Raw genomic sequence first — 27664 nt, 5'->3', positions numbered from 1 at the left:
TAACCTAAGGCCAATCTTTTATAGTAGGTTCTAAGGGACTAACAACCCAAATATGAAAAACAACCAACCCTTATTGTGATTATTAATGAGTTGCGCCTGGTTTACCCCAAAGACAATCCCCAGAATCTTACTATTGATAACATTTAACCTATTTAGTCTGATGCATTTTTGGCAAAGATTCGAACCCATTAACTCCCCAATGATGAGTGCAAAGATAGATAGATACAGACATAGATGGATGGATAAACAGATAAAGATAAAATAATAAGTAATCCTTATAATAAAGTAACAGTATGTCTTTCTGTTTGTCTGTGTGTTTGTATGTTTCTACCGAAGGATCTCGCTTACCGCTGAACCGATCGGGTTCTCCTTGACATGGTAGCTTCTCATAGGTCCAGGAAGGTTTATAAATATTTTGAGGGAAGGTACCACCACCCTCCCAAGAGAAATCACAAAAATCGAAATTTTAGTTTTGATATAGCAACATAAAAACGTAACGTATTATTTAAAAATAAAAAATAAACATTTAAAGTGCCACTATAGGCCTTAAGGGGCGTAGCCGCTAGTTGAAAGATAAAGAAACAAAGCAGGGATAGGAAATTTGACTGAAAACCATGTTAACTTCTTTGTTGGCTGAAAAACTTTTATTGGTTGGTTACAAACTTGAATTGTCTAAACAGTACAACTAATATTTTTAATATACAGACGGAGTAATTTTGTATGTCATAATTAGGGATGTATACCAATTTATCGTCCAATGTCTTATCCCTTAAAATCCCTGTATAATGATAAATATAAAATACAAACCTTAGAGGTGGAAGGTATAAGGAGTCACTGCGCATGGGTGAGTAATTATTAAAAGACTGAGACACGTGTGTTGAGTCATCAGCTAGCTCTACTCCTGAGCTATAGTCTGCACTACGATGGATTCTTCGGTGCATTCGGTCCCTAAAAATATATGTAGTAAGATTTTAACTACTATTGGACCTTTTAAGTTGTTCTTTTTAGGAAAGCTTCACATAGTTTTCGTGATGATTTTGTGCTATTTTTTCACAAGTCCTTGGATGATTTTTAAGCTATTTTTTCAGCTAGTTCCCACTTTTCCCTTTAAACAAGAGGAGCAGCCGCAAGTATGATTCATAACAACATAGGGACATTCATTTACCAGGCCTTTTTCTGGAAGTCCTAACTGTACATGGTAATAAGTTGGTAAGAGTCGGGAGAATGATTACTTCATCGTCTATTGTCCTATCCCTAGAGAAACTACAAACCTATTCTTTTGATGGCGCCGATTCTGTTTCCGGCCGCCGCTTTGCTGTTGCTGTGGCGGACTCGAACTCGCGCCGCTGTGGCCCTCGTCCGGCTGGCGGCTGGTTGTCTTGTGGTTGTTGTGAGGGGCCAGATAGTTGTTCTGGTATCTGGACAGGTACTTCTTGTTGATTATTGCATGCACAGTGTTCTATAAGGTTTAGGGTCGTCTTTTTTATTCTGGTTTAAATTATACAAAATGCTTTGACGAGAATTTGGATAATTTTCCAATCCACTGTTATTAATGCAATCTCAGTGGTTTTAAACAAGAATTGAATCTTTTCCCAAAAGTAAATTTACAAAAAATTAATCTCATGACGACCCCATCCCTGATTTGAGCTGATCCTCTCAATAGTAAAATCTTCAGAACTGTATTCCTCATCTTCCCAGGCATTATACAGCTGACTGTCAGATGTTGTCAGACCAGAGTCCTAATATTAAATATATTAATATTATATAGCTGACTATTAGATGTTGTCAGACCAAAGTCCTAATATTAAATATACTAATATTATACAGCTGACTGTCAGATGTTGTCAGACCAGAGTCCTAATATTCATTAAATATTAATGTTGAAATAAGACATGATAAAATCGCGCAACCTTTCTACTTTAACTTCAAACTTTTTATAATCAAAAAAAATTGCAATCATGATTTTCAATTATTAAATAGCAAACTGATAATAGTTATTTCGGTACACCGACAAACGTCCTAATACGACAAACGTCCTACGCGACAAACGTCCTAAGCGACAAACGTCCTACCGCGACAAACGTCCTACTGCGACATCTCTTTAGTAAAACGTCCTAAAAATTTTCAAAAATTATGAAATAAAAAAAATCTTCCAAATTTAAGGACAAAATCCTCTAATTGTAAGAATACTTATCAATATAAAATTCAAAATGGCGATAATTAACACAGGAAAATAATCTTTAACTGAAATTTATTTTTTGAATAACTTTAACCATAGGCTAAATTTTAAAAATCTGTCCGACAGTTTTCCCAAAGTCTGTGTTGGCTATCAACTGGTATGGTTTCGAACCCGATACATCCTTGCATTACAAAATTCGACCTTTAAATTTTTAGGACGTTTTACTTAAGAGATGTCGCAGTAGGACGTTTGTCGCTTAGGACGTTTGTCGCGTAGGACGTTTGTCGTAGTAGGACGTTTGTCGCGGTAGGACGTTTGTCGGTGTACCGTTATTTCTCGTATCGTATTATAAACGGCTTTCCGCGGATATAGAATGTACAATTATAAGATTAAAACTAGTTTTTTTAGCCCCGTGGTTCCTATCCACCGGATTCAAATGAATACGAGAAAAACTATTACACCTTTCAGTAAAATGGTCGGTGAACTTGTAAGTCTGTAAACTTGCAGATATAAAAACTCGGAACCGGTTCTAAACCAAAGAAGACAAACTGGAAATAGTTTTACCTGGCTAAGATTAGTTAATGAGACCCCTTCTAGGCCATTCTGTCTGTTTAGGTCCTCTTCAGGCCCCGCGGGGTCCAGAAGACTGTCCAAGCTCGAGTGATCATAACCACCTAAAATAAAACAGGAATGACACAGGGAGGCAGAGGATATTGAGCTGTTTATTACACAAGTCCCCAAAAGTCTTACAATAACGTTTTCTTATTCGCTGGCTCAATAATTTTGGGGACTTCAGTGAAATTTGATTGGCTGGTTCATTTGGTTAAGTTTCCAAATGTTTCAACAACTAATTGTAATCTACAGAAAGAGTAATTTTGTGTATCATTATTGGGGATTTACATCAATTTATCAGTCATTGTCTTATCCCTTTAGAGCCCTGGGAATGACAACATCCATAAAAGCGAAGCTATAAAAATCAACAGCAATATTGTTTCGAACTATTAAGGTTACTTTTTCTTTAGTTAAGAGATAAAACAAAATAATACCCCTCAAAATGAAAAGCTAACCAGTAACCTATACCCCCAATCTAACTTATTTTCATTTTTTTCTTAAATTGTCTTCCGAGCAACAGATCTATAGTATAGATGTATATACTATATACAGACAACTACCTCCCTTCATTTTTCAAAGACCTCTTTCGTCTGATTCTAAATTATTTTCTGCTACTTGGCTGTGTTAATATAAGCGACACCATTGGTTGATTTTCAATGACCCAATAAAAAGGTTGCGATGGGGGATGTAAAATTATTTTTGTCCAAACAGAAATTATTTATGGTTAACAACAAGTAGTAAATAAAATTTAGGATTAGAAAAATATAATATAATGTTTAATTCCAAATTATTATTTTAACTCTGACCACATATATAATTAGAAGACACTTTGTATTTGATAGCAGTATAAGTATTTGCAGAGTAATAATAGTTATTTATCGCATCGTATTCCCAGTTTCCCGCGGAAAGTAAAATACATTTTAGGGTTCATAAAAAATATTTTTACTTAATAATATGATAAATTGTTTATTGGATAATAAGAAACAAATAAAGCAAAGTAGCGGAATGTCTTTCCTGGTAGTTAAACACTGTTTACCACATCTTTCATTTATTATCATACAAAAACAACAATACAAAACAATTACTATTCAATTTTTTGTGAAGATTCCCTATACCAATAAGCATCCTATAAATAATTTACATGGTCCGCAGGTCTTTATGGATTTAAATATTAAATCTTATTAACATTAGACAATTGTTTCACATAAATATATTCTTGAAGATGTGCTCTTTAAATCCCTTTGTTCGTACATACATGATTTTTTTGTGCTTCGCTACTTATAGATGTTGTCATCCTTGTGTAAATAACATCCTTATTAGTATTGCAGAAAACCACAAATTTTCACACAAAATTTTGCTTCAATGTTTTTGCCAATTTAATTTTGCAGAGTTTTTACAATCTAACTTAAAATTAGATACATGGATATAAAAACTGACAAAAAATCTTATCTAACTACATTAATTTCTAATGATGGGAGGGAGGGGACATTGGACTGTAAATTAAATATATAAACAAAATTTTAAACCACGTAGTCTCTAAAAAGTTCGGGTACTTTTATTGAGTGTTGATGGGTAAACCAAGAAGTGAAATAAATCTAAAATAATATTTGGGGGGCAGATGTAGAGATTCAGAGATAAACTAAAATAAGCATTAGACTAACCCGAAGCTAACCCCTAACCTAATCTTTTGGTCAAATGTCATTAGCACCTCTCCTCCCCCCCCCCCCATTGAGATTCCTGAAAAGAATCTGGCATAATGTCAAAAAAAGGGTTTCTACGCATGAACAATTGAACATAGATATTTTATTCAAATAATGAGCTTTTGTCTGATATATTGAGCTATACTTTGTTTGTTTTTTTCAGTCTAAACGTAAAAACACCGCTATACTAATTGACCTTGTAGAACATGAAACATTTGAAAATAATTTGGTCAAAGTTGTACTTTTTATATAAAAAAAAATAAATTATAAAGAGTGCTATGTATTGTTAAATTAATATATCACCCTATAAACTTCCCAAATTTAAAACCGCTTCTTTTATTTTTGATAAAAAAATGAAAATAAAGAAGAAATTAAGAAATCCAACTAATGTAAAAACTAAAATACCAAACTTTACATTTCCATAGTTTATCTTTTAAAACATTAGAGTTTTATAATAATTCTTTTTTTAACATTTTGACTAAATAACCAAAAAGGACACATTAGCCCATTGAAAAACTTCAATTTAGAAATTTTCTTAATTACCCTTTCCCTTCGAGGCCGCCGATCACCCAATATAACCTAACCGAAACTGACCTAAAGCTATAAACGAACAAACAAATATATCTACAACCCCCCCCCCCTCCCGTTATTTTCAATTTATTTCAATATTATTTGGGGGAGGGGGAGTGGATTCTGAGACACTTTGAGGGAATATGCTTGCTTAATAAAGATTATAATTGTAAGTGAAATTTTCACATTTTACTTTACTGTAACGGACGAACATCCTTAATTATAGAGTAGCTGCGCAGCGATAAATTGTTATTACAATAAATAAATCCACGAAGGACAAATTAAAATTGATAGCTGTAGTAATATTTTATACAAGGATGGCAACATCCATAAAAGCGAAGCACTGAAACGGTAGGACAAACGAACATTAACACTTGTATAGTGTCAGAACTGAACAATCAGAATATTAATGTACTAGAGTTGGCTCGATATAATTATCTCCCTATTGGCTAGTTTTCTCTATGCATATCTATTTCTCAATAAATCTATTTTCCTCACCCGGCATTACTATTTAAAAGAAAGTAAATAATTAATAATTTAAATGATTTTTAAAAGATTTTTTTAAATTATATTTTTTTCTTTACATTACCATCACCAAAGGGTTAATGATGATGATTACAATTTTAGTATATTTGAACACACAAAATGTCGCCACAATCGAATTCTTTTAAAACATAGTTTTCTTAAATTTATCATATTATAAATTTAAATTTTCTTTTTTATGATTAGAAATTAAATACATCAATATAAGGGAAATAGCAACATGAAATGAAAAAAATGAATTTATTTTTAATAAAGTAAAATAATGGGTCTTATCGTTCTGGGCAATGAGAGTTTATTATGGATTATTGGAGCACTATGAGTTTTAATCATATATTCCTTGGAAAACTTGAGCTCGTTTATAGACATTTATTTCCTATATAGATCTGACATGGATCTTGAAGCAATTAAGCAGGCCGTTTTGTACATGTTAAAAATTGGAAGATTTCATTAAATAAAAGTAATCGCAAATATACTTAGTAAATAAGAGTCGAAGCAAAATTGTACGTAAATTTGTTGAAAAACTGCTTGATTCAGGATAAAGTTTATGGACATACTTACATTTTTAGGACTTGATTTTAGAGTTGCTTCGCTTATAACATTATACTTTGCTGTCCTAGGAATCAATATACCAAAAATCAGATCAATCGGATAATTAAATCACATTTAAATTTGTTGTTAAAAGTAAAAAATAAACATGTTTAAAATGGACGTATGGACATTCTGGTAATGATTATAGAGTTGCTACGCTTTCTAAATCGTACCTAACTACTAAAGGAATCACCATGCAAAGTTTGAAATCGATAGGACAATTCTAACATGCCTATATTAACGGAAAAAAACTATCCGTCAAGGACGGACGGACCGACCCTAATTATTGACAAGCTTCGCTTTTAATAAATTAAAGATATTTATTATGGGAGAATAAGGGGGAGATGTAACCCCTAATTATATCAAACATTGCAATTATTTCATATTTACTAAAACTGCTGTTTTTATAAGTGTAGCTACTCTATAGATTGATTAAATCCAAAATTAGAATGTTTTTCAACCAGAGATGAATTCTTAATAAAATTACAATATTGCAAGACATGAAGATATATTTTTAGCATTTAGAAAAATATTTTCTCGTATTCATTCGAATCCGGTGGATAGGAACCGGTTCTCATCCATATGAAAAAAACTATGTCTAGCATCGTGTTATATCCAGCTTTCTACGAATATAAAAATGTACAATTATAAGATTAAAATCAGTTTTTTTTAGTCCGTGCCTTATATTAGAGACACAGTAAAATTTGTTGGTTACTAGTGGAAACTAGAATCAAAGCGATTAAAAAAACGTCGCTACTATTAAATGTTTAACATCCCTGTAGGGCGTAGCTGATAACAAACTTACCTCTGTGGTTTGGTTTAGACGTATTGAAGAGTGACGGCGTACCATCATACAGGGAAGAATAATTGTCTATCAAGGTTTCCAGTAAACTTGATACCTCCTAAACATTAACAGCATTAGTTTTCTTAAAAACTTATGCCTTTCAAAATTAATTTATTTTCAGTAGTAAGGATTTTTGTAATTCGGTTTATCCATTTTAGGGAATCTTCACTTAGTTTCCAGGATTATAAAACTATTGATATTTCAGTTAAAACCTTTGGATAATTTTATTCTCTTTTAAACTACCAATATTTATATAAAGGGTGACAGATACTTTTTTGGAGACTACTGATTTAGGAGGCCTTCTATGAACAGAACAAAGGAAATATCTATTGGTTTCAAAAGTAAAACCAAAAAAAGTTTATACAATATACATATTATAACAGGCTAAATCTGTAATAGAGCCAAGGCAAGTCCGTCCTTTTTTGATATAATCAGCATCAAGTGAATATTGTGCCCCTCCTACCTTAGTATAAGCAGGATCAAGTGAATAATGTGCCCCTCCTACCTTAGTATAAGCAGGATCAAGTGAATATTGTGCCCCTCCTACCTTAGTATAAGCAGGATCAAGTGAGTATTGTGGATCTTGAGTCCATAGTATTGATGGTCCAACACAAATGCTCAGGTTAGAACTTGTCATCATATTCTCCTATAATAATATTATATTATTAATAACTTTTTTAGATTATGTTCATGAAATTTGCTTGACATGCAGCAGAAATAGTAACACTAGTGAATTCTCTGAGTCTCACACCTTGGGTATTGAGTAAAGTAACACCCATCAGCGCCAATGCCGCGTGATATTATACAACTTCCCGAGCGACATCAGCAACATATTATTTACCTGACTGTTTTGACTGGTTTTGTGTAGGACATAGAGAAGATGGTGTAGCAAGTACTGGTTCACTGTTGGAAGACTCTTTATACAACTAAAATACAAAGAAATGTTATAAATCAAGATTATTTTTTAACAATTCCTTTAATAAAAAATATAAAATTCCATAAGAAGTAAATTACTATATTGGTTATGTTGTGCTTTTCAGGGAACGCATATCATATAGTATGCCTTGGAGTAGTTTTAGGCCCCCAAGAGGATAGGGGCTTAACAGCTAGTAAATTCCATAAAACAACTGAAAATTCTAATTAAACACTCATTTAGGTCATGAACTATTTAAAGATTCGTTGAAATACAAAAAAACAATCTTGGCTTTAAAACATAAATATTTATTATTAAAGAAATATCACGAAACCTTTGTTGAAAAATAAATGCGGGAACAATAAAAATAATAAATCTTGATCAATAATCATTAAATTGTACACCAATAACAATAAATGTAGGATAAATCCAGCTATATTTTTGGTTAGAACGTGTATATATAGTGGTACAATTTTTTTTCATTTCATCAATATATTTTAAGTCAACTACTAGACAGATTCCTGAGTATAATCATTAATATACTCTGCGAGAAAATAGAAATCTCTTTTTGATAATGTACCTGTTTAATGCCTTGATATCCTCGGCAGTATTGGCCTGCATCCAGGAGTTGTAGTTGTCGGACTGGAGCAGACAGTCGGGCAGGGAGCGCAGGAAGTCCTTCAGCAGGGCCGCGGTCACGAATACTGAGATTTTACTCCAGTCAACCTAAAGTTTAAATATTTGTTAATATTTAAATAGGTAAATAAATTGTTTGAGAATTTTTAGGAATCTTGAGACATAGAACAAGGGACGATAAATGGATGCATATTCACGATGATAATAAACTAAATTAGCACATCTGCAATTTATTTCAAAAAGTTTGGACACTTCCAGTTTATAGCCTACCAATCATAATTTTCTGAAAGTCCTATCTGTGCTTTGTAAATGTCAGAAGTTTGTCTGTCTGTTTGATAACTTCCTGATTTAGGCTTCCATATGATCTTTGTCATTCGCCGGACATAGCAGCAATGAGTATTATGGAAGTGTCACGATACCAACTTTAGCGTATTTTTTTTAGTATTGCTTGATATTGGCCGAGATTTGCACTCATGGCCTCCTTGACAATGAACATGCACAGGTTTACCTGTTTACAGCTGTTGCCAATGTCGACTCCGCTCTCACCGTCGACGGGCGCCGCCGACGGGTCAAACTCGTCCAGCTGTTCGCGGACCTCGCGCATAGCGCGCACGTTCGGGCCGCGCCGAAATATTCCCAGCGTGCTCGGACCCTTTTCTTCAAGCTCGTGTAGCATATCCTGAAAAAACATAAGGTAATTAAATCTCTATCTACTTTGTTCTATTTCTATCTTTTTATAGGAATAGAATAAAATTAACAGCAAAACAAAAATACTTTTTTTATGGGGGAGGGGGGGGGGGGTCAATACTAAGAAAAATTCCCCAAGAGAGCTGAAATTACAAAAATATTTTTCTCAAGTTTATTTCCTCTTTGCCGAAGGCAACAGCTAAAAAAAACTAATTTTAATCTTATAATTGTACATTCTATATCCGCGGAAAGCTGTTTATAATACGATGCGAGAAATAACTATTAAAGAATTTTAAGCATAAGATTTGGGAAATAAATTTCTTTTTCATTTTCATATCACTGAATAACTTGAAATTTCTATTTATCTTTGTGAGAATTATGTCCGCAAAAAAAAACTTAAAACAAGGATAATCGTTTTAACGAAAGGCCAGTTTAAAAGCAATTTACCATTTATTGTATAGATAAAACCAACCGGAGACATTTTCTAGTTTCGTAATACAAAGTTAAACAATGCCTGTCCGTCAATCAAATTAGTTTTAACAGATTTTTGCTTTTCAGAGAATTTGCCTTCTGGTTACAAGAAGGTCTTAGGCTATTTTCTTGACGAATGGGACATCTTCCACCCCCCCAAAAAAGGGGCAAAACCAATAGTTGTATAATAAAGCGCGAATAAATGGCTTATTTCTGAAGTTTGGGGAATATTCTTTAAATCCTTGCCATATCCTTAGAACCTTCTGTTACGGAAAAAGCAATCAATAGAATAGCTGCGACACTGAATAAAAAGTTACGGTGTGAAAATATTTTTTACAACTCCATTTTCTTTTCATGTTTTAATTCAAAAAAGTCAGGGATCTACAGGGATGGGACAATGGAATATAAATTAATTTATCACAAATTATGAAGATGAAAGAAGAAGAGAGCCGTTATTTTCAAAGCGGCTTCGGCTTCGGGGATAGCTAAAAAATATCCGGGGAAAAAAAGATTTTTTATATTTTGATTAAACTTCATGTCTAAATTTTATAATTTGGGAACCATTTTAAGTTTTTCAAGTCAAGATCTTACTATTTTTGTTCATAATGGCCATTTTCTTTTTTTTTTTGTTGCATTTTAGTACCTTAAAATCGACTTAATTTTTTTTTTAAAACTTAAATTACTTAAAAAATAAGAGGTCTACAAAAAAACCGATTGCATATTTGAATTCTATGAAAAATTTTACATCTACTACTTACTAAAAGAGCCGGCTAGCTATAAAAAGTTGATACACCTTCTTTGGAAGATTTTTTTTATTTAATAATTTTTGAAAATTTTTAGGACGTTTTACTAAAGAGATGTCGCAATAGGACGTTTGTCCCTTTAGGAGGTTTGTCGTTTAGGAGGTTTGTCGCATTAGGACGTTTGTCGCGGTAGGATGTTTGTCGGTGTACCGAAATATTTGGTTGAGTTTTTCTTGATTTTAGGTCAGAGCCGGAGCCACAGCCGCACCAAAAATCAAACGGCTCCACATCCCTGGAAAGGAGTACACCTTATGTGGATTAAAATTAAAATTTGTACATTGCTACTTTTACAACCCAATCAAGATTCAACATATCCAAGTTTTAAGTCGAACTAGTTTATATAAACAAGCAATATCAATTATAGACCATTGCCCCCTCCCTAACTGGAAATTATATAGAATTTTTTACAAAGAAATATATCTGTATAATCCCATTTATATATGCTCCTTGTTAATTATCAGAGTTTTTATCTATTATTTTTATTTCTCGTATTCATTCGAATCCGGTGGATAGGAACCGGTTCTCATCCATACGAAAAAACTATGTCTAGCATCGTATTATATCCAGCTTTCTACAAATATAAAAATGTACAATCATAAGATTAAAACCAGTTTTTATAGCCCATGCCTTCGGCACCTCGGGGCTAAAAAAACTGGATTTAATCTTATAATTGTACATTCTATATCCGCGGAAAGCTGTTTATAATACGATGAAAGAAATAACTATTATTATACTTGTTTTATTTTACAAATAATAAATCCAATTAATATAGAAAGTTAAGAAACACAATCCAATAATTGGACCAATAAGAAAACAATAAAGGAACAAATATTGGTTAGCAAAATCAGAAATTTCCAGGGATCTAAAGGGATAAGACAATGGCCGATAAATTGATGTACTCCTCAATGATAATTCATAAAATTACACCTTCTTTAGATTAAAATTATTGCTTGAAACGCTCAAACACTCAACTTAATTAACCAATCAAAATTTAATGAAGTCCCCAAGGTTGTTAAGCCAACTAATAAGAAAATGTTATAATAAAACTTATGACTTAACAAAATGCTTCGTCTGCTAAAAAAATAATTTTTTAGTTTGACAGATTTTCATGTCTGACTGACTATCTAGGACGATACTTCTATTATAAATGCATTTTCAAGGAGATTTTCTTTTAATTTTCATCGAGAAAACAATATTAACCCTTTCATTATTTTAATATTTCATTGAATTATTTTCGATGACAAGTTATAAATCAAAAAAATGTCGTGCAATTAAAGGGTTGGTTTGTCTACAAGAAATATTACACTTAAGAATGTTTAATTATATCAACAGACCAATCCCCCCCCCCCCCTCCCACCTTTAGTAATTGTTAGAGCTTAGAAATGGTTAAATATAAAATCAGTGGCCCATAACAAAATAAATTCAAGAAAATTTATAGTCGCATATATACTTTACTTCTTTGATAATCCCATGGTTTTTAGTTTGTAGGTTAAGACCTAGCTAACCATTGAACCGTTCTGGTTCTTAATCTTAGGGAAGTTTAACAAGGGTTCCCAGATGGTTTAAGGCTATTTTACTACCCTATTTCTCCTAGATGCTAGAGCTAAAATAAACTTAAAAGTAGTAAGTTATGTGTGTGTATGTCCCCTACGATCTCGTAGACCGCTGAACCGATCATGCCAAAATTTTCAAGGTAAAGGGCAAGTTTTAGGCTACATGACGGTGGGTGCATCAATTTATCTTAAAGATATGTCCAAAACACCCACCCCACCCACCAATCAGAAAAATTCCAGGTAAATTGACAGTATGAGAACCTAATTGAATGTCTATAACCAGACGAAATATCTTCCTAACAAGACATTTTGTGCGGCCAGCTGACAACGAGGGACAGAGATATGTCATCTCAAGATAAAATATTTTGCCTCCAACTTTCCCTTTGAAAGATAACATTGTGTAACCATAATGTTGTTATTCAATGATGATAAATATAACAATACATTTTGTCTTTATAATGATAATATTCTTGAAGGAAAACGCAGTCTATAGAAATTGTGCCTTATAGGGCTAGGACTCCCGTCCCTACAGGGTATTTAAATTAATTAACATCCATATTTTTAGGAAAATAGTGGAAAAAATTTTCAAAACTGAAAACCTTTTTTTTCTTCAGTTGGTATATCCCAGTCCATGAGGTACGAGGAAAAACTTTAATAATCTGAGAAAATAAATAATTTCATTTGATTTGATAAATTATAAACAAAGGATTTTGTGGCATTCTGGTTTTGGTCGCCGCTTTAAGTACAGTGGCGCAGCGACAATAAAGTTAGAATGTTAAACAGTAAATATAGTTTAATGATTCAATTAAAAGCACAGTGGGGGGGGGGGGATGAAATGAGTGAAACGTACGGACAAGCCATAGTTATATTACAGCTCAACTAACAAAAAATTTCCTTACCTTTATAGGCTGTGGCATTTTATTAGGATCCTGCGTGGGCCCGCATAAATCCTCCAACTTTTTTCCAAACAATTTTCCCGCCTTTTTGTCAACCGTCAGGGGCGAAGAAGATTGCGCGGCATCCACGCTGTCGCTTGACTTGCCGGTGGCCTGGCTCACCCGACGGAATACGTTCTGCAGCTTTATGCTACTTTTCACCTGGAATAAAAATAGTATTAAATCTTTCTTAAATAAAAAAAGCAGTGGTCTTAATGGATAATAAATCTATGTACGTACATGGTACATTGCTGATGATGATAAACAAAATTACCCCTTTTGTAAATTAAAATTATTAGTTAAAACTAGTTTGAACAACAAACCAATCAATGAGAGTATTGACTGTTATAAATTGACAGTTAAGTCAATGTTAGGCAAAGCTATTAGATTATGAGACTTCAACAATATTACCCACTAAAGTAAAAAAAAAGATATTTTTTGTTACCTTTTTTAGCTTCTTCTTTTGTGAACCATCTTGATTAAAGTTATTCATCTGCCCAATTCTCCTATAATTATAATAAAAATGATATTTTGTAAAAATATATGAAAACATTATTATTCTATGAGATGACTCGGCTACGCCCCTATAGACCTCTGGGAGTACAGGGAATGGAAATTTTAAAAATGAAAAACTAAAAGGGGGGGAGTATATTTTCTAGGGACGATTTCTCTAGAGATGGTGGTGAAACCATTCCCCCAAATAGTTACAAAACTTCCCTGGACCCATAAGAAGCTTCGCTGTAAAGTAGAACCATATAGGTTTAGCATTTAGAGATCCTTTGGTACAGACAAAAAAGCTTAATGCTTTACATAATAGGATTTATGATAGTTTGTTTAATTGTCTATTATCCTTACCTAAGAATAAAGGTACATCTTCTATATTCATCATAGCTGTTTCCCTTCTTGCTATTGAATGCCTGTCTCATGAAGTTCAACTTGATCACTAGCGGTATCTCGTGCCCTAAAATGGTATCAAATTATGATAAATGCTAATTTGTTCATTTAACACATAAATAAAAATGTATTTAATTTTTCAAGATCAAAACATCAATGATAATTTTTATATAATAATTTCAGAAGAATTCAGTAAATAAAACTTACCAATAAGTGGATACGGTGATTCATCAAACTTAGTCTTCACCCAGAGCTGATAATCAGCTGATTTTGCCGCTTGACCGCCATTTTGATCCTCCCCACTTCCCTCCGGGCCTCCGCCCCCTTCATCCTCCCCCTTCTTGTAGGCACTGATCACCTTGGAGGGAGTATTAGCAGCACTAATATTGTTGCTAGCATGAGTATTATTATCACAGGACTTGCTACCATCACTAGAATTACTGCTAGTCACTGAATTTTTAGTATTATCACTGTTTGTATTCACTGTACTGCCGAGGTCACCATTTTCCAGGATGGGCAGCGAGTTTAGCGCCTTTTTTATGCAGTCTTTGGCGCTGTCGCTCCGTGACACATAAACGTTCTTGACGTGCTCGAAATTTGTGGTCGTGTCGAAGTAGGTAATGCATATGCTGGCTCCTGAGGAAAAAAAATATGTATGTAATAATTTGTGAGAAAAAAATAAGTACTAATGCATAGTTTGAAATAATTAACAAGTTGATTATAAAGGTTTAAACAACTGTACAAAAGTTAATGCTGAATTATAGTGATTATAGCAAAGCAATTTTCAAAGCTGCAAATAATTAAAAATTTATAATGTTTGCTTATTTTGATCAAAAATATCAAAATCCTCAAAAGGCTCTATTATAACATGTTCATTAATTTACAGTAATCTACCTACTTTATAGTTATGTTTGGTTGACTGTTCCTTACCTGTAGCGGTATGTTCCCTTTCTGTAGCCACCAGGTGCTGCAGCCGGCTCCACCATTGGTCCTTCTCATCACGAGTCCTGCGAAATTATAAAATATAATATTTGCCAGGTGTTGAACCTTTAACCCCGAAGTATTTAGTTTAGCTTGCAGTAGCTTGTTTAGCTATTGAAACTGTTGATAAAATAAGTAAAAAAAATCAAGTTGAAAAACGTGTCAAAACGGATGCTTTCACTAAAAGTTTCTTTGCACTGATACCCCAACCTATTTTTGAAATAAATATAATTGAAAATAGGAACAAAGGGCATTTTATCTTCCTGCGGTGGCCTAACCCTTTAGGGCTACCCATTACCCAATATAACCTAACCTGACCTAAAGGAACAAACAAACAAACTACAAACTACCCCTCTCCCTTATCTTCAATTTATTCAATTAAGTAAGAGGGGGGTGGGGTGGGGTATCCTTACTCAACCAGGTAATTTGTGTGAAAGCACTGAAAACGAAATAATACAATGCTATATTATTAGAGGAAAGTCTAGAACTCTTCATGAATAAGAATCATACCTGAAGGTTAGAACAGCATTTGTGATTGGCCAGCCAATGACAAATGAACAGGTGGGATCCAGAGTAACTTCAGAAACCTCGGAGATACAGTCAGACAGCCAGACATCAGACAGGGGCACCTGTAATTAACATCATGCATCATTTACATAAATTAAGATTAGTTTTCATCAAAACATACGTCCTGGAAAGTTAGAAAATCAAAGGGGACTATCCACGAACGAGAGCACATGATTCTAAGTACCTTCCAGCATTGATCCTTTCTTTTTTCTTTCAGAATATAATAGGTTACCATATATCATTAATGTATTGACGAGAAAATTTATGTTTCACCATGTTTTTTTTAGGTATTTCAAGGGGGGGGGGGAAGTTTTGACACATTTGCGTAAACAGGGAGTATAGGCTTTATCTTTGGACTGAGAGTATAGGTTATTAGGGATAAAATAATTCTTAAATGATGAATTTTCCCAAGTTTTAAGATTTTTTGGATAGGCCTCCAGGTCCTCTCTGTACAGGTAAAAATGAAAAAAAAAAAATTTTTTTGAAGAGTTAGAAGTCAACTTATGAAACAAAATATGCGTTTTTTTCTTCAAATATGTGAAAAACATTCAAAAATATGCATATTTTGTTTCATAGGTTGACTTCTAACTCTTCAAAAAAAAAATTATTTTTTTTTAATTTTTACCTGTACAGAGAGGACCTGGAGGCCTGGAGCTCCGGAACCTGGAGGCCTATCCAAAAAATCTTAAAACTTGGGAAAATTCATCATAAAAAAATGATTTTATCCCTAATAACCTATCCTCTCAGTCCAAAGATAAAGCCTATACTCCCTGTTTACGCAAATGTGTCAAAACTTCCCCCCCCCCCCTTGATTTTGAAAACTTTTATGAAGCTAATTCTTTTAATAAAATTGATATTTGATGGTACATATGCGAATACTCGTTATATAGATTGTAAATTAATCCATACTAGCATTAATTTAAACATACATATGAGATATAGTAAATGTGCTTTTAACTTTTTTAAAATTTTTATCATTTGACAACATGGACCATTAAAGACACCCCGAAATCAACAAAACGATTGATAAAATTTTGACTAAAAAAACCTGAACATATTTTTAATCTTTAAGTGGTGAAACATAAATTTCTCGTTAATATATGAATTATTAATAGTGACCTATTATATTTTGAAAGAAAATACTAAGGGTCAATGCTGGAAGGTAATTAGAATTACGTGCTCTTGTTCGTGGATAGTCCTCTTTTAGACAGACCAATTATGTTCTGATATTTTTAAAACAGAATATGATGAAAACAAGCTGAAATAAACTAAATTGTTACAAACAAGGCTTTGTGGAAACCACAGCTTTAAAGGTTCTTAGGACGAAACAAAGCATTTTTAAAATATTTTCTCGTATTCATTCGAATCCGGTGGATAAGAACCGGTTCTCATTCATACGAAAAAACTATGTCTTTCATCGTGTTATATCCAGCTTACTACGAATATAAAAATGTACAATCATAAGATTAAAACCAGTTTTTTAAGCCCTTGCCTTCGGCTCCTCGGGGCTAAAAAAAACTGGTTTCAATCTTATAATTGTACATTCTATATCCGTGGAAGCTGTTTATAATACGATGCGAGAAATAGCTATTATTTATTATTTCATTACCTGATCTTTTAGCTTAAAATGCGAGGAAGATCTTTCTTTAGCTATGAGCAGAAGGTCGTTGAATAAAAACAGGTTTCTTTCTTGCATCTGGACACCCTGCAAATAGATTAATAGATAATTCTAAAAAATAAGTAAAAAAAGCGGAATAGTACTATCTGTCAGTACCAAAAAATCAACCACTCCAATTAAATGACCATTGCTTAAATATTACTTCATAAATCTTTTATTAAAATGTTTGTACTTTTAAGGAGGAAAACAAGGGCAACCGATTTCATTAACAGCGAAAGTTTTAAACATTTGAGGAAAAAGTGAAGTAGCGAGTTTCGTCGTATTTGCACAGTAGCTTTTGATAGGTTATTTTAGGTTTGGTAATTGTTAATGATTTTCCCACAGGGTTAGAAATTGGTCCCGCAGGGTTAGAGCCCCCTGCAGTGGCTAGAAATAGGAAAAATGCTACTGTGAAATTGCAAAGAAACCCGCTACTTCGTTTCCTTCCCGTGATCCACATTTTCAATACTAATTAAAACCTACCACAGTATACTTGACTTGAGTATCAATGATGAAGACCCTGTGCTTCCCATGCAGGGAAGTGGGGGACTTCCCCTGGAACAGATCGTCCACAGCCCCTCCCATTCCACCCGCAGGGCTCCCAGTGCTGTGGCTCCTAAATTAGAACAACATTAGTAGTGGTTTTTTGTCAGTCAAAATAACAGATAGAAACCGACCATCAAATTATTACCAATATTTGTTTTGTGCCATGAAACAAAATACAAAGTCTCCCATCCCCTCAAAAATATTAACTTTTCCCAGAACCTACAAGAAGCTACACTGTAAAGGAGAAACATATTAGTTAGTGGTTTGCGAGATCCTTCTATACACACAGACAGTATTCAAGTTACTTTTATGTAAGAATTATAAGCAAGCTCATTGCCTATGTTCTAAAAGAAGCATAAAAGTAAACATTTTGGGTGAAGTCCCCCTCATGGCAACGCCCCTTAAGGGGCGATTCGTCGTATTTTGAAAATGGCTTTTGATAAGTTATCTTAGGTTATATTGGGTTATGTGATTGCCCCGCAGGGTTAGGTAATTGGCCTCGCAGGGTTAGAGCCCCCCGCAGGGGCTAGAAATAGGAGAAAAGCCACTGTGAAAATACGAAGAAACGCTCTTTAAGGGGCGTTGCCACGAAAGGGACTATATCCAACATTTTTTGTCTTCTAAAAAAATTTTTTCCTTTAGTTGCCATACTCCCTCCCCCAAATTTATAATCAGCTACCTGACACTTAATCAATAGATATTTATGCTCAAACAATATTTATAGTATCAAATCATATCAAATAAATAAAAAAATTAATGACTTTAAAAATGCTGAATCAGGAAGTAAACAAAGTTTTGTTTTGAAAATACTCAATTTCCACCAAATTCCATGTTTACATGTTTGTTTATATTTGCTTTACATATGTCCTTGGCATAATTCTTATTTTCAATCAAAATTTGTTGTTTTAGCACTTTCGCACAAAGTGCCCTTTTGAACACTGATACTAACCCCCCTCCCCCTATTTTTGAAATAAATTTAAAACAAGAAGAAGTAGACTTAGGTCACTGAAGTTATAAGTCCCGCATGGTTAGAATCCCCAGAAGTGGTTACGCATAAAGGGGGAGGTCGGTTGTGTTAAAATTCCGTAAAGTTGTGAGTTTTGAGACTTAAAAAAGTAGTAGAACGATAATATTCACTAAATATTTGTATTCCTTATTGAATAGAACCATAGGCAAAAAATTGTATATTTATATTTAGTGAATATTATCGTTCTACTACTGTTTTTAAGCCTTAAAACTTACACCTTTACGAAATTTTAGCACAACCTACCTCCTCCTTTAAAAGTTATCTTCAATTTATTAAAAAACTAAAAAAAAGGGGGAAGGTATAAGTGATCAACTGGCATTTTGTGTTTAAGCACCACTGTTGTTGGTACTAAAGCAACTATATATACATATATAACCAAATATGTTCGTCTGTCTGTCTGTCTTTACATTTTTTCAAAGGCCTCAGGATGTTTCAGGCTTTAAAAAAAATTAAATTTAAGTATTAGGATGGTCTAAAGCTATTTTACTCCAATCTTCCTCAGCTGCTAGGGACTTTTTTACATAGATTTTGATAATGTTTGATTACTGTTCTTCTTATATCTATGCTTCGCTACAAATGGACGTTATCATCCTTGTTTCTAAAATCAAAACAAACCTATTTCCATTGCTTTTCTGTGGCGAAAAATTTCTTGATATAAGCGCCTTGCCCATCGCCATAGGTCCACTAGCTGCGGCGGCGGTTTCGCCGCCCGTGTTCACGCTTCCGCCGCCGTTCTTGTTCTTCATCACGCCTTTCAACTTCTGAAAAGAAAGAAAAAACGTTTAGTTACAAAAAAAACCCATAAATATGGATCACTTTTGGAGTAGCCTCGCCACATCAAATCAGAGGTGGATTCTTTAAAAAAAATTGCTCCACTAATCGCTTAGTTGGGCAAAATTGTTTTCGTGAAAAATCCACCAAAATCACATTTTTTTTTAAAAATCCACCTCTGTTGAAAAAATGTGTGTTACTTCAATTATTTAATGTATTTCCGACAGAACCGTCAATGTAGAATATTATAATTAAAACATCAAACTTAAACCTCGTTCTTCAGTGTTTTTAAAATGTAGTTGAATATTTTCTAACATCGAAATTAAAAATATGACGACTATCTTAAAGTAACCAAAAATTTTGATCCAACGAATAATATTACTTTGTAATAAAACTTTGGGCACCAGAGTAATTTCAAGTCCAATGACCCCTCCCCCCCCTGTAAGGACAAGAAGGTACATACTAAACATAATGACTCCAATAAAAATTTAATGGGATCGAACTTTGTATCGAATGTTTTGGATGGAGCTTTTTAACTAAGCTGACATATTGGTTAAGGTCCTTTGAATAAACTTGTACGGGAATAGTACCTTTCATGGCAACGCACCTGAAGGGGCGATTCGTCGTATTTTAAAATGGCTTTTGATAGGTTATTTTAGGTTAGGTTACATTGGGTTAGGTGATTGCCCCACAGGGTTAGGCAATTGGCCCACAGGGTTATAGCCACCCGCAGGGGCTATAAATAGAAGAAAAGCTATTGTGATAAATACGAAGAATCGCCCCTTAAGGTGCGTTGCCACAAAAGGGACTATACCCACTTGTACTTAACATAATCCATAAAAAGTCATAAATTACTGAGACCGACAGACATTCAGAGTTAAGGAAACTAAGCTTTAAAAAGCACGCTTTACATGTAAACAGTAAAAAGGCGGTTTCCTTAAAAGTGCCTAGCAAAAATTTGTAGCATTGTTGCTGTATCTATCTATTTTTTTGCAAACTGATTTTAGCATAATATCAAATATCTGATATTTGAGCATGGATTATTCAATACAGAGTGGGGCACCCGTGTCAGGGAGGCAGGGGACAATTGACTGTAAATTACACTGGTACCCAAAGTTTTATTAACATGTTATCTTGTTCGATAGTTAAAAAAATTTGGGTCATTATAATAAATTTTGATTGGTTCTTTCCAAACTTGGAAGTGTTTAAAATTTCAACCAATAATTAAAATCTACAAAAGGGGTAATTTTGTTTTTCTACATTAAGGATCAATGTGTCTTTTCGTAACAATAGTTTTGATGGTTAAAAATCATGAAAGAATTGTCCTATTGGTTTCAAACTTAGTATGATGATTCATGTAGCGATTAGGTATAGTTCAGAAAGCCTAGCAACTCCTTATAATTACAAATCTAATTACAAAAAGGCTCTTGCAAAAACACCAAAAATTCGAAATGATATTTTAAAATATTAGAAATATTTGAGGCATAACAGTTTTCTTCAAATACCATATCCCTTAAATTTAGATTATATTGCAAATTAAATAAGAGCTTTTTGTTACATAGGCTTATTATAAAATTATCAGATTACAATATCATTAACCTAAAAAGTTGGATCATAAGAAAAGAAGTATATATTGAAATAGGAAAAAAATATTCTTTTTAAGATATTTTTAATTTTTTATCAATTTTGTTAGAAGAAGTAGAACCCTCCACTCATTTTTAAAATAAACATTGGAAATTAAGGTGCTTTTTTAGACATAATCCCTGCGGAGGGCACCACCCCAGCGGAGCTATCCTTTACCCAACCATACCTAAATTAACCTGATATAGATACAATACAAACACACAAAATACGAACACCCCCCTTTATTTTAAAATAAGGGAGGGGGGGGGGCTATAAGATCGACTATGCATTTTAAGGAATATGAACTGTTATTCAGTTTAAGGTATGATTATGACTATTTAAAGTTAATTTACGTTACGTCTTTATCGGACGACATACTACTATAATCATAGAGTTGCTATGCTATACAAACCTAAAACTGATAGAATTTACGACATAACATAACATTTACATTGTCCAATACTTGTTAACTTTTAATGGATTTAAAAATCATGGATAAATGGTTTGTGAGATATTAAGCTACAAACAGGCAGACACATCTTTTAAAATTAGATAAGAAAAATCAGAAGGCTACTTTTTATTCATAAAATATGTATAAAAGTGCTAATTTCGAGAACTACATCGTAAAAAGCAATCATTCTTTTAATTACTGTCTAAATACTTATTTTTGATTTTTTACTAAGTTTATATCATTCTTTAAGGAACTATCAATTCAAATATACTATATCCATAGATGTAACAATTCCATTATTTTTAAAATGTTCCTAAATGGTCAAAACAAATAGAATCTTATTTGTTTTATCTTTTCTTTCAATCAATATGTAGGTAGGTATACCTTTTATCAGAGATACAGGGATATGTTAATGAAAGATAATAAGAATCTTCCCCCTTACTGGTAGGCTACAAAAGACATATCAATTTTTATGACCACTAACCATCTGCTGGACTGGGCTTCTTCATAATCTTCTTTTTTATAAAAGTAGTAATTCTTTTCTTGTTTGTTCGAAAATATCTCGAAAAACACTTGAGTTCTCTATTTTGGAGAAGCTTTATATAAATCTCAGCAAGGATTAAGGCAGAGCCACTATTATTTTCAAATATTGCACTCCTCATAATTTTAGAAATTCGGTTTTTCTAACTTGCCCTTAAATCATAAATTACAAATTACACACTACATATGCAATATTTAGGTTTGTATTTACTTATTTCAACGAATAGGTACTTAAAGTTACAAAATGGAATATGTTTTCTAAATAATAGAACAGGACATACAGATAATAAAGAAATTTTAATATAAAATAATCATTTACTACAATTTTTAAAAGAAAATGGATGTTTATTAATATTTTAAACAGCTTGATGAAAGGATCTTACAAAAACTTTGGCTCTGAGCAGGTTTTAGGCTATTTTCCTGAGGAAAAGTCGCGAGAGAGATTTTTCCAGAACAACCGTCCATGTTATTATGCATATTCTTGAAAACGGCTACTTGAAAGTAAGGATGAAATTACAAATCAAACAATATTGTGAAAAGCAATGCTTTTCTACAATTTTGGTATTTACGTCACTACTTCTATATAAAAATAAGAACTGTATTACATGTATTATGTAATTTGACGATAAAAAATAGTTTTGTATATAGTATTTCAAAATGTTTTATTTTGTTTAATGGCAAAAAATTACACAAAGTTTCAGCAGCAAAATATCTCGGAAAGTGCCGAAACCTATAGGCGAATTATATGTCTTGGGTTGGTTTTAGACTATTGGTCCTCTTAGAAACAAACTCCATAAAAGCTACGGAAAAAATCACCAGTAATTCTAAAGTGTCTGTATCTGAAAGCTACTAGTGCCTCCGCCGAATAGCCTAAAACCATCCCTGCAGTTGTAGTGCAGTGGAATGCTCTGCTCATGCTGTAAGCTTAAATTATATTTGCACTTTTACATGGAAATGCAGTCCATGGAATGTGCGCGCAAAGCAGTAAGGTTTTAGGACACCAATGCAATAAGCTGTGTTTGATTCTTGCTTTTACATTAATCACCTAGTTTATTTTTTAATAGCGGCTACGCCCCTAGAGGCCTCTAATGGCACTTTAAATGTTTTTTGTTCAAGTCTCTACGAAACCTATCTATTTGGCGATTAAGTCTCTACGATACCTCTTTATGTTGCGTAAAAGTGGTGATTTCTCTTTAGAGGGTGGTGGTACCTTTCCCCAAATAGTTATAAACCTGCCCGGGACCTATGAGAAGCTACCCTGTTAAGGAGAACACGATCGGTTCAGCAGTTAGCAAGATCCTTTGGTACAGACAGAAAAACAGACACATTCTGTTACTTTATTATAAGGTTAATGTAGAGTTTTTTTTCTGAAGATTTTAGAGATTATTTTGATCACAGTAAAACTTGGAAAAACAATTTTGCCTTGATTATTTCCGTTAGTTGGAAACAAAATTGCATTGTTCTTCATTTTATTTGATGATGATATCATAAATATTGATTACTTTGAAGTGACAGTAGAGAGGGAGGCCAAATATTATTCTTCAGATGCCAAACCCCCAACCCTAGAGCATATTTCTCAAAGCAAATCAATATTTGACCTAACCTTACAATTATGGAACTTTGCTGATAATAATACTGTGGACTGTATTGTATAAACATAAATCTTTGGGCCTTGTAGTGAAGTACTTTAAATCTCAGATAAGGGATAGGACAATGGAAGAAAAATCATTGTTTCCCCTAAATCTCTTGTAGGAAATATAAATAAAGAATAATGACGAATAAGTTGATGTAGATTAATTCAACATACACTGTCCTATCCCTGTCCTGTCCTGATTGCAGTCCTTTGAGTCACCCCCCCTGCCCCACTTTCAATTATGCCTTCCCTTAAATTTTCGTTTTTGGGAGACAAGTATTCGGACAAATAATATTTATTGCACGAAATTTGTCTTGAGGTCTCTGTTGTATTTGATAATGTGAAGCTTTTTGGGGGCAAATGCATTCCCCTTTAATTGCATAGGAATAAGTTATAACCAACAAGTGAAATAAATCTAAAATAATATTTGGGGGTCAAATGGAGAAGTCGTCAATTTTACAATGTGTTGCCCACCAACGACAGCTGAAAAACACTTATAGGTTTCGTGATTAATTTCATTGTTGGAATAAGCTTTAATTGCACGAACTTGTCCTGAAGTATTTTATTTTCATGGTAATATGTTCTACTTTTCGTTTAGCCCAAAGGCATTACTTTAATTACTAAAAGGGTTCGAACCTACCACCTTTTTAAAAATTAATGAACGTGATAATTTTATTCCGAATACTTCTATCTACCCGTGATTTCTTTTAAATCCCGCTTTCTTTAAAAGTATTTCCTTTTTGGGCATTATTTTGTTGGCCTATTCCTGTAAAAGAATTAGTACAAAACAACCAAATTCGCTAACCATTTGATCAAACATCCTCTGCCTTTTTGGGTTATCCTTAATGGACATCCATGGTTTTAAGCTATTAATTTGGAAGAATCCTATAGACTATTGGTGGCGCGGCGTAACTATTTGAAAATAACAATAACATATACAAAAGCCTACAGAAGAAAAAGTTCATTACAATTTTAAAAAAGATGCAACATTAATAATTGCATCTTTAGCTGCTGCAATTCAAATGCATGTCTAACAAGAAGGAATGACTTGGCCTATGCAATAAGTAGTTAATCTAGACCAGTAAAGATTAATTAATGAGTTAGTTGTCTATAATAAATTAAATGGCTATTAATTAAGGTTATCAACAATCCAGTAAAAAGTTAAGTAAAAACTTTGGACAGTTTTTAAGGAACACTTTTTCCAGGTTTTCGTTAGTTAGGGTATGATCCTAAAATTTATGGGCGCCGTTTCAATCATTTCTAGTAGTCATATTAGTCATTGCACTTTTCAGGGACGAATGGATGGGAGGTTTGAAATATCAGTTTTAAAAAAAATAGGTTAAATCCTTCCACGATATAAAAATAAAGCGGATCATGGAAAGAAGACGAAGTAGCGGGTTTCGTCGTATTTTCACAGAAGCTTTTGATTGCTTATTTTAGTTTAGCTTAGGTAAATGTTCATGTTTGCCCATAGGGTTAGGAAATTGACCCCGCAGGGTTAGAGCCCCCCCCCCCCCAAAGGGGCTACAAATAGGAGAAAGGCTACTGTGAAAATACGACGAAACCCTATACTTGGTTTTCTTTCCATGATCCTATAAAGCTTCCCTGAAAGACAACTTTAATAGAGAGGCGAAAATCTTAGTTGCAGGATTTTATTATACTTGCAACTCCCATTGACTTATCCCCTTTTCCCTGCTTTTCACAATTTCACTTTTTTCCTTAGTCACCTCTAAATAATTCATTGTAGGAAAATAAAAATATACTTGGGTCATTTCATTTCTAAGTCTTACTCATATTTTTATAGTAGCGAAGAAACTATAAAGCTAGATAAGGTATTTCTGTATGTACATCCGTTTGTCCAGTCGGTCTCCCGCTTACAAAAAAAAATGAAAAGGTCCTTTTTCATGTGTTACCAGATTAGGTTGGGTTATATTGGAGAGTAGCCAGCAGAATTAGGAAACCGTTGGTATAGGCCCTACAGGATTAGGCATAAAAAGTAACCCCTTCTACCCTCTGAATTGCGAAATTAAGAGGAGGAGTGGATTTTTACATTTTGAAGGAAAAAAGAAGCAGCTTACAGTGCCTAATAAAAAATGACGTCCTACAATATTAATGACCAATCATGGGCACTATAAGCTGCTTCTAGAAAGAAGTACCCATACTATTCCTTGTGATACTAAACATTCCTATTAATCTACAACTCTTTCTTTCCCCAATATTCTGAAACCCCCAGAACAAAATTAAATTATCATCTATTATCCCTTTCCCTGTGTCCTTGTTATGCTCCCCACTCATTAAGAATATTCATTTCCTTAAAACCATTGAGCAAGGGACAAAGTAAGACATTAGGATTTTTTTAGGGGGGAGGGGGGAAGAGGTTGGAGGCGGGATATGTTAAAAACGCCAAACTTTTAAAAGTTTCTATACAACAAAATTACAATCACATAAGCAGGAAGTGAAAAAGACTGTAAATTTACTTTAAAATACTTTCAGCTATGAAATTCATAGAAGACTAATTTTTCTTAACTTATTCTATCCCTGTATGTTTTATTCCCATCCATACAAATTAGAGGTTGGGTCTAGACGCTTAGTGTTGGGCTTTTGGCTAAACTATAACATTTTTAAAGAGTTTTGAAAGAGATTCATTATAAAAATAGCTTCTAGAAATCATAAAAATTGTATTTTGTTTTATTTATTACCTATACTTTTAAAATAAAATTTGTATACAACTTTTTATTAACCTTATTACCTTGGAAATCCCCATATAAAGCAATTTAGAACAAATCTAAATTAAAAACTCATATTTAATCTCACTGTGAAGATAGATAGTAGGATTATTTGAACTCTGGTAGTCTGAGGTCAGATTTATATACATGCACCTTTGGATACCAGAGATAGGACAATACAGGATACTCTGGTAGTCTGAGGTAAGATTTATATACATGCAACTTTGGATACCAGAGATAGGACAATACAGGATACTCTGGTAGTCTGAGGTCAGATTTATATACATGCAACTTTGGATACCAGAGATAGGACAATACAGGATACTCTGGTAGTCTGAGGTCAGATTTATATACATGCAACTTTGGATACCAGAGATAGGACAATACAGGATACTCTGGTAGTCTGAGGTCAGATTTATATACATGCAACTTTGGATACCAGAGATAGGACAATACAGGATACTCTGGTAGTCTGAGGTCAGATTTATATACATACAAGTTTGGATACCAGAGATAGGACAATACAGGATACTCTGGTAGTCTGAGGTCAGATTTATATACATACAAGTTTGGATACCAGAGATAGGACAATACAGGATACTAGGGTAGTCTGAGGTAAGATTTATATACATGCACCTTTGGATACCAGAGATAGGACAATACAGGATACTCTGGTAGTCTGAGGTAAGATTTATATACATGCACTTTTGGATACCAGAGATAGAACAATACAGGATACTCTGGTAGTCTGAGGTAAGATTTATATACATGCAACTTTGGATACCAGAGATAGGACAATACAGGATACTCTGGTAGTCTGAGGTCAGATTTATATACATGCAACTTTGGATACCATTGATCGGACAATACAGGATACTCTGGTAGTCTGAGGTCAGATTTATATATATACAACTTTGGATACCAGAGATAGGAGAATACAGGATACTCTGGTAGCCTGAGGTCAGATTTATATACATACAACTTTGGATACCAGAGATAGAACAATACAGGATACTCTGGTAGTCTGAGGTCAGATTTATATACATACAACTTTGGATACCAGAGATAGAACAATACAGGATACTCTGGTAGTCTGAGGTCAGATTTATATACATACAACTTTGGATACCAGAGATAGAACAATACAGGATACTCTGGTTGTCTGAGGTCAGATTTATAAACATACAACTTTGGATACCAGAGATAGAACAATA

General features: G+C 33.4%; 1 protein-coding gene across 2 annotated transcripts in view; it reads right to left on the bottom strand.

Annotated features, from left to right (window-relative positions):
* Window positions 1–27664, bottom strand: part of LOC145304705 (uncharacterized) — a 133882-nt gene that overhangs the window by 7822 nt on the left and 98396 nt on the right. For both annotated transcript variants that reach the window (XM_080146646.1, XM_080146647.1), the window contains exons 6-23: window positions 19322–19467; window positions 17617–17749; window positions 17086–17181; window positions 15420–15538; window positions 14859–14935; window positions 14136–14564; window positions 13890–13995; window positions 13480–13540; window positions 12999–13196; window positions 9094–9264; window positions 8530–8675; window positions 7878–7962; window positions 7584–7682; window positions 6998–7094; window positions 2744–2853; window positions 1640–1739; window positions 1272–1461; window positions 808–948 (exon numbers count right to left, since the gene is read on the bottom strand). In XM_080146646.1, coding sequence (XP_080002772.1) covers window positions 808–948; window positions 1272–1461; window positions 1640–1739; window positions 2744–2853; window positions 6998–7094; window positions 7584–7682; window positions 7878–7962; window positions 8530–8675; window positions 9094–9264; window positions 12999–13196; window positions 13480–13540; window positions 13890–13995; window positions 14136–14564; window positions 14859–14935; window positions 15420–15538; window positions 17086–17181; window positions 17617–17749; window positions 19322–19467 — 2504 coding nt within the window. The remainder of the gene's footprint in view (window positions 1–807; window positions 949–1271; window positions 1462–1639; window positions 1740–2743; window positions 2854–6997; window positions 7095–7583; window positions 7683–7877; window positions 7963–8529; window positions 8676–9093; window positions 9265–12998; window positions 13197–13479; window positions 13541–13889; window positions 13996–14135; window positions 14565–14858; window positions 14936–15419; window positions 15539–17085; window positions 17182–17616; window positions 17750–19321; window positions 19468–27664) is intronic.

Source organism: Acartia tonsa, chromosome 13 (assembly GCF_053477335.1).
Source record: "Acartia tonsa isolate MP-2025a chromosome 13, ASM5347733v1, whole genome shotgun sequence".
Classification (NCBI taxonomy): Eukaryota; Metazoa; Arthropoda; class Copepoda; order Calanoida; family Acartiidae; genus Acartia; species Acartia tonsa.
Note: the sequence above shows the minus strand (reverse complement) of the source record. Positions and strands in the feature narration are given on the sequence as shown.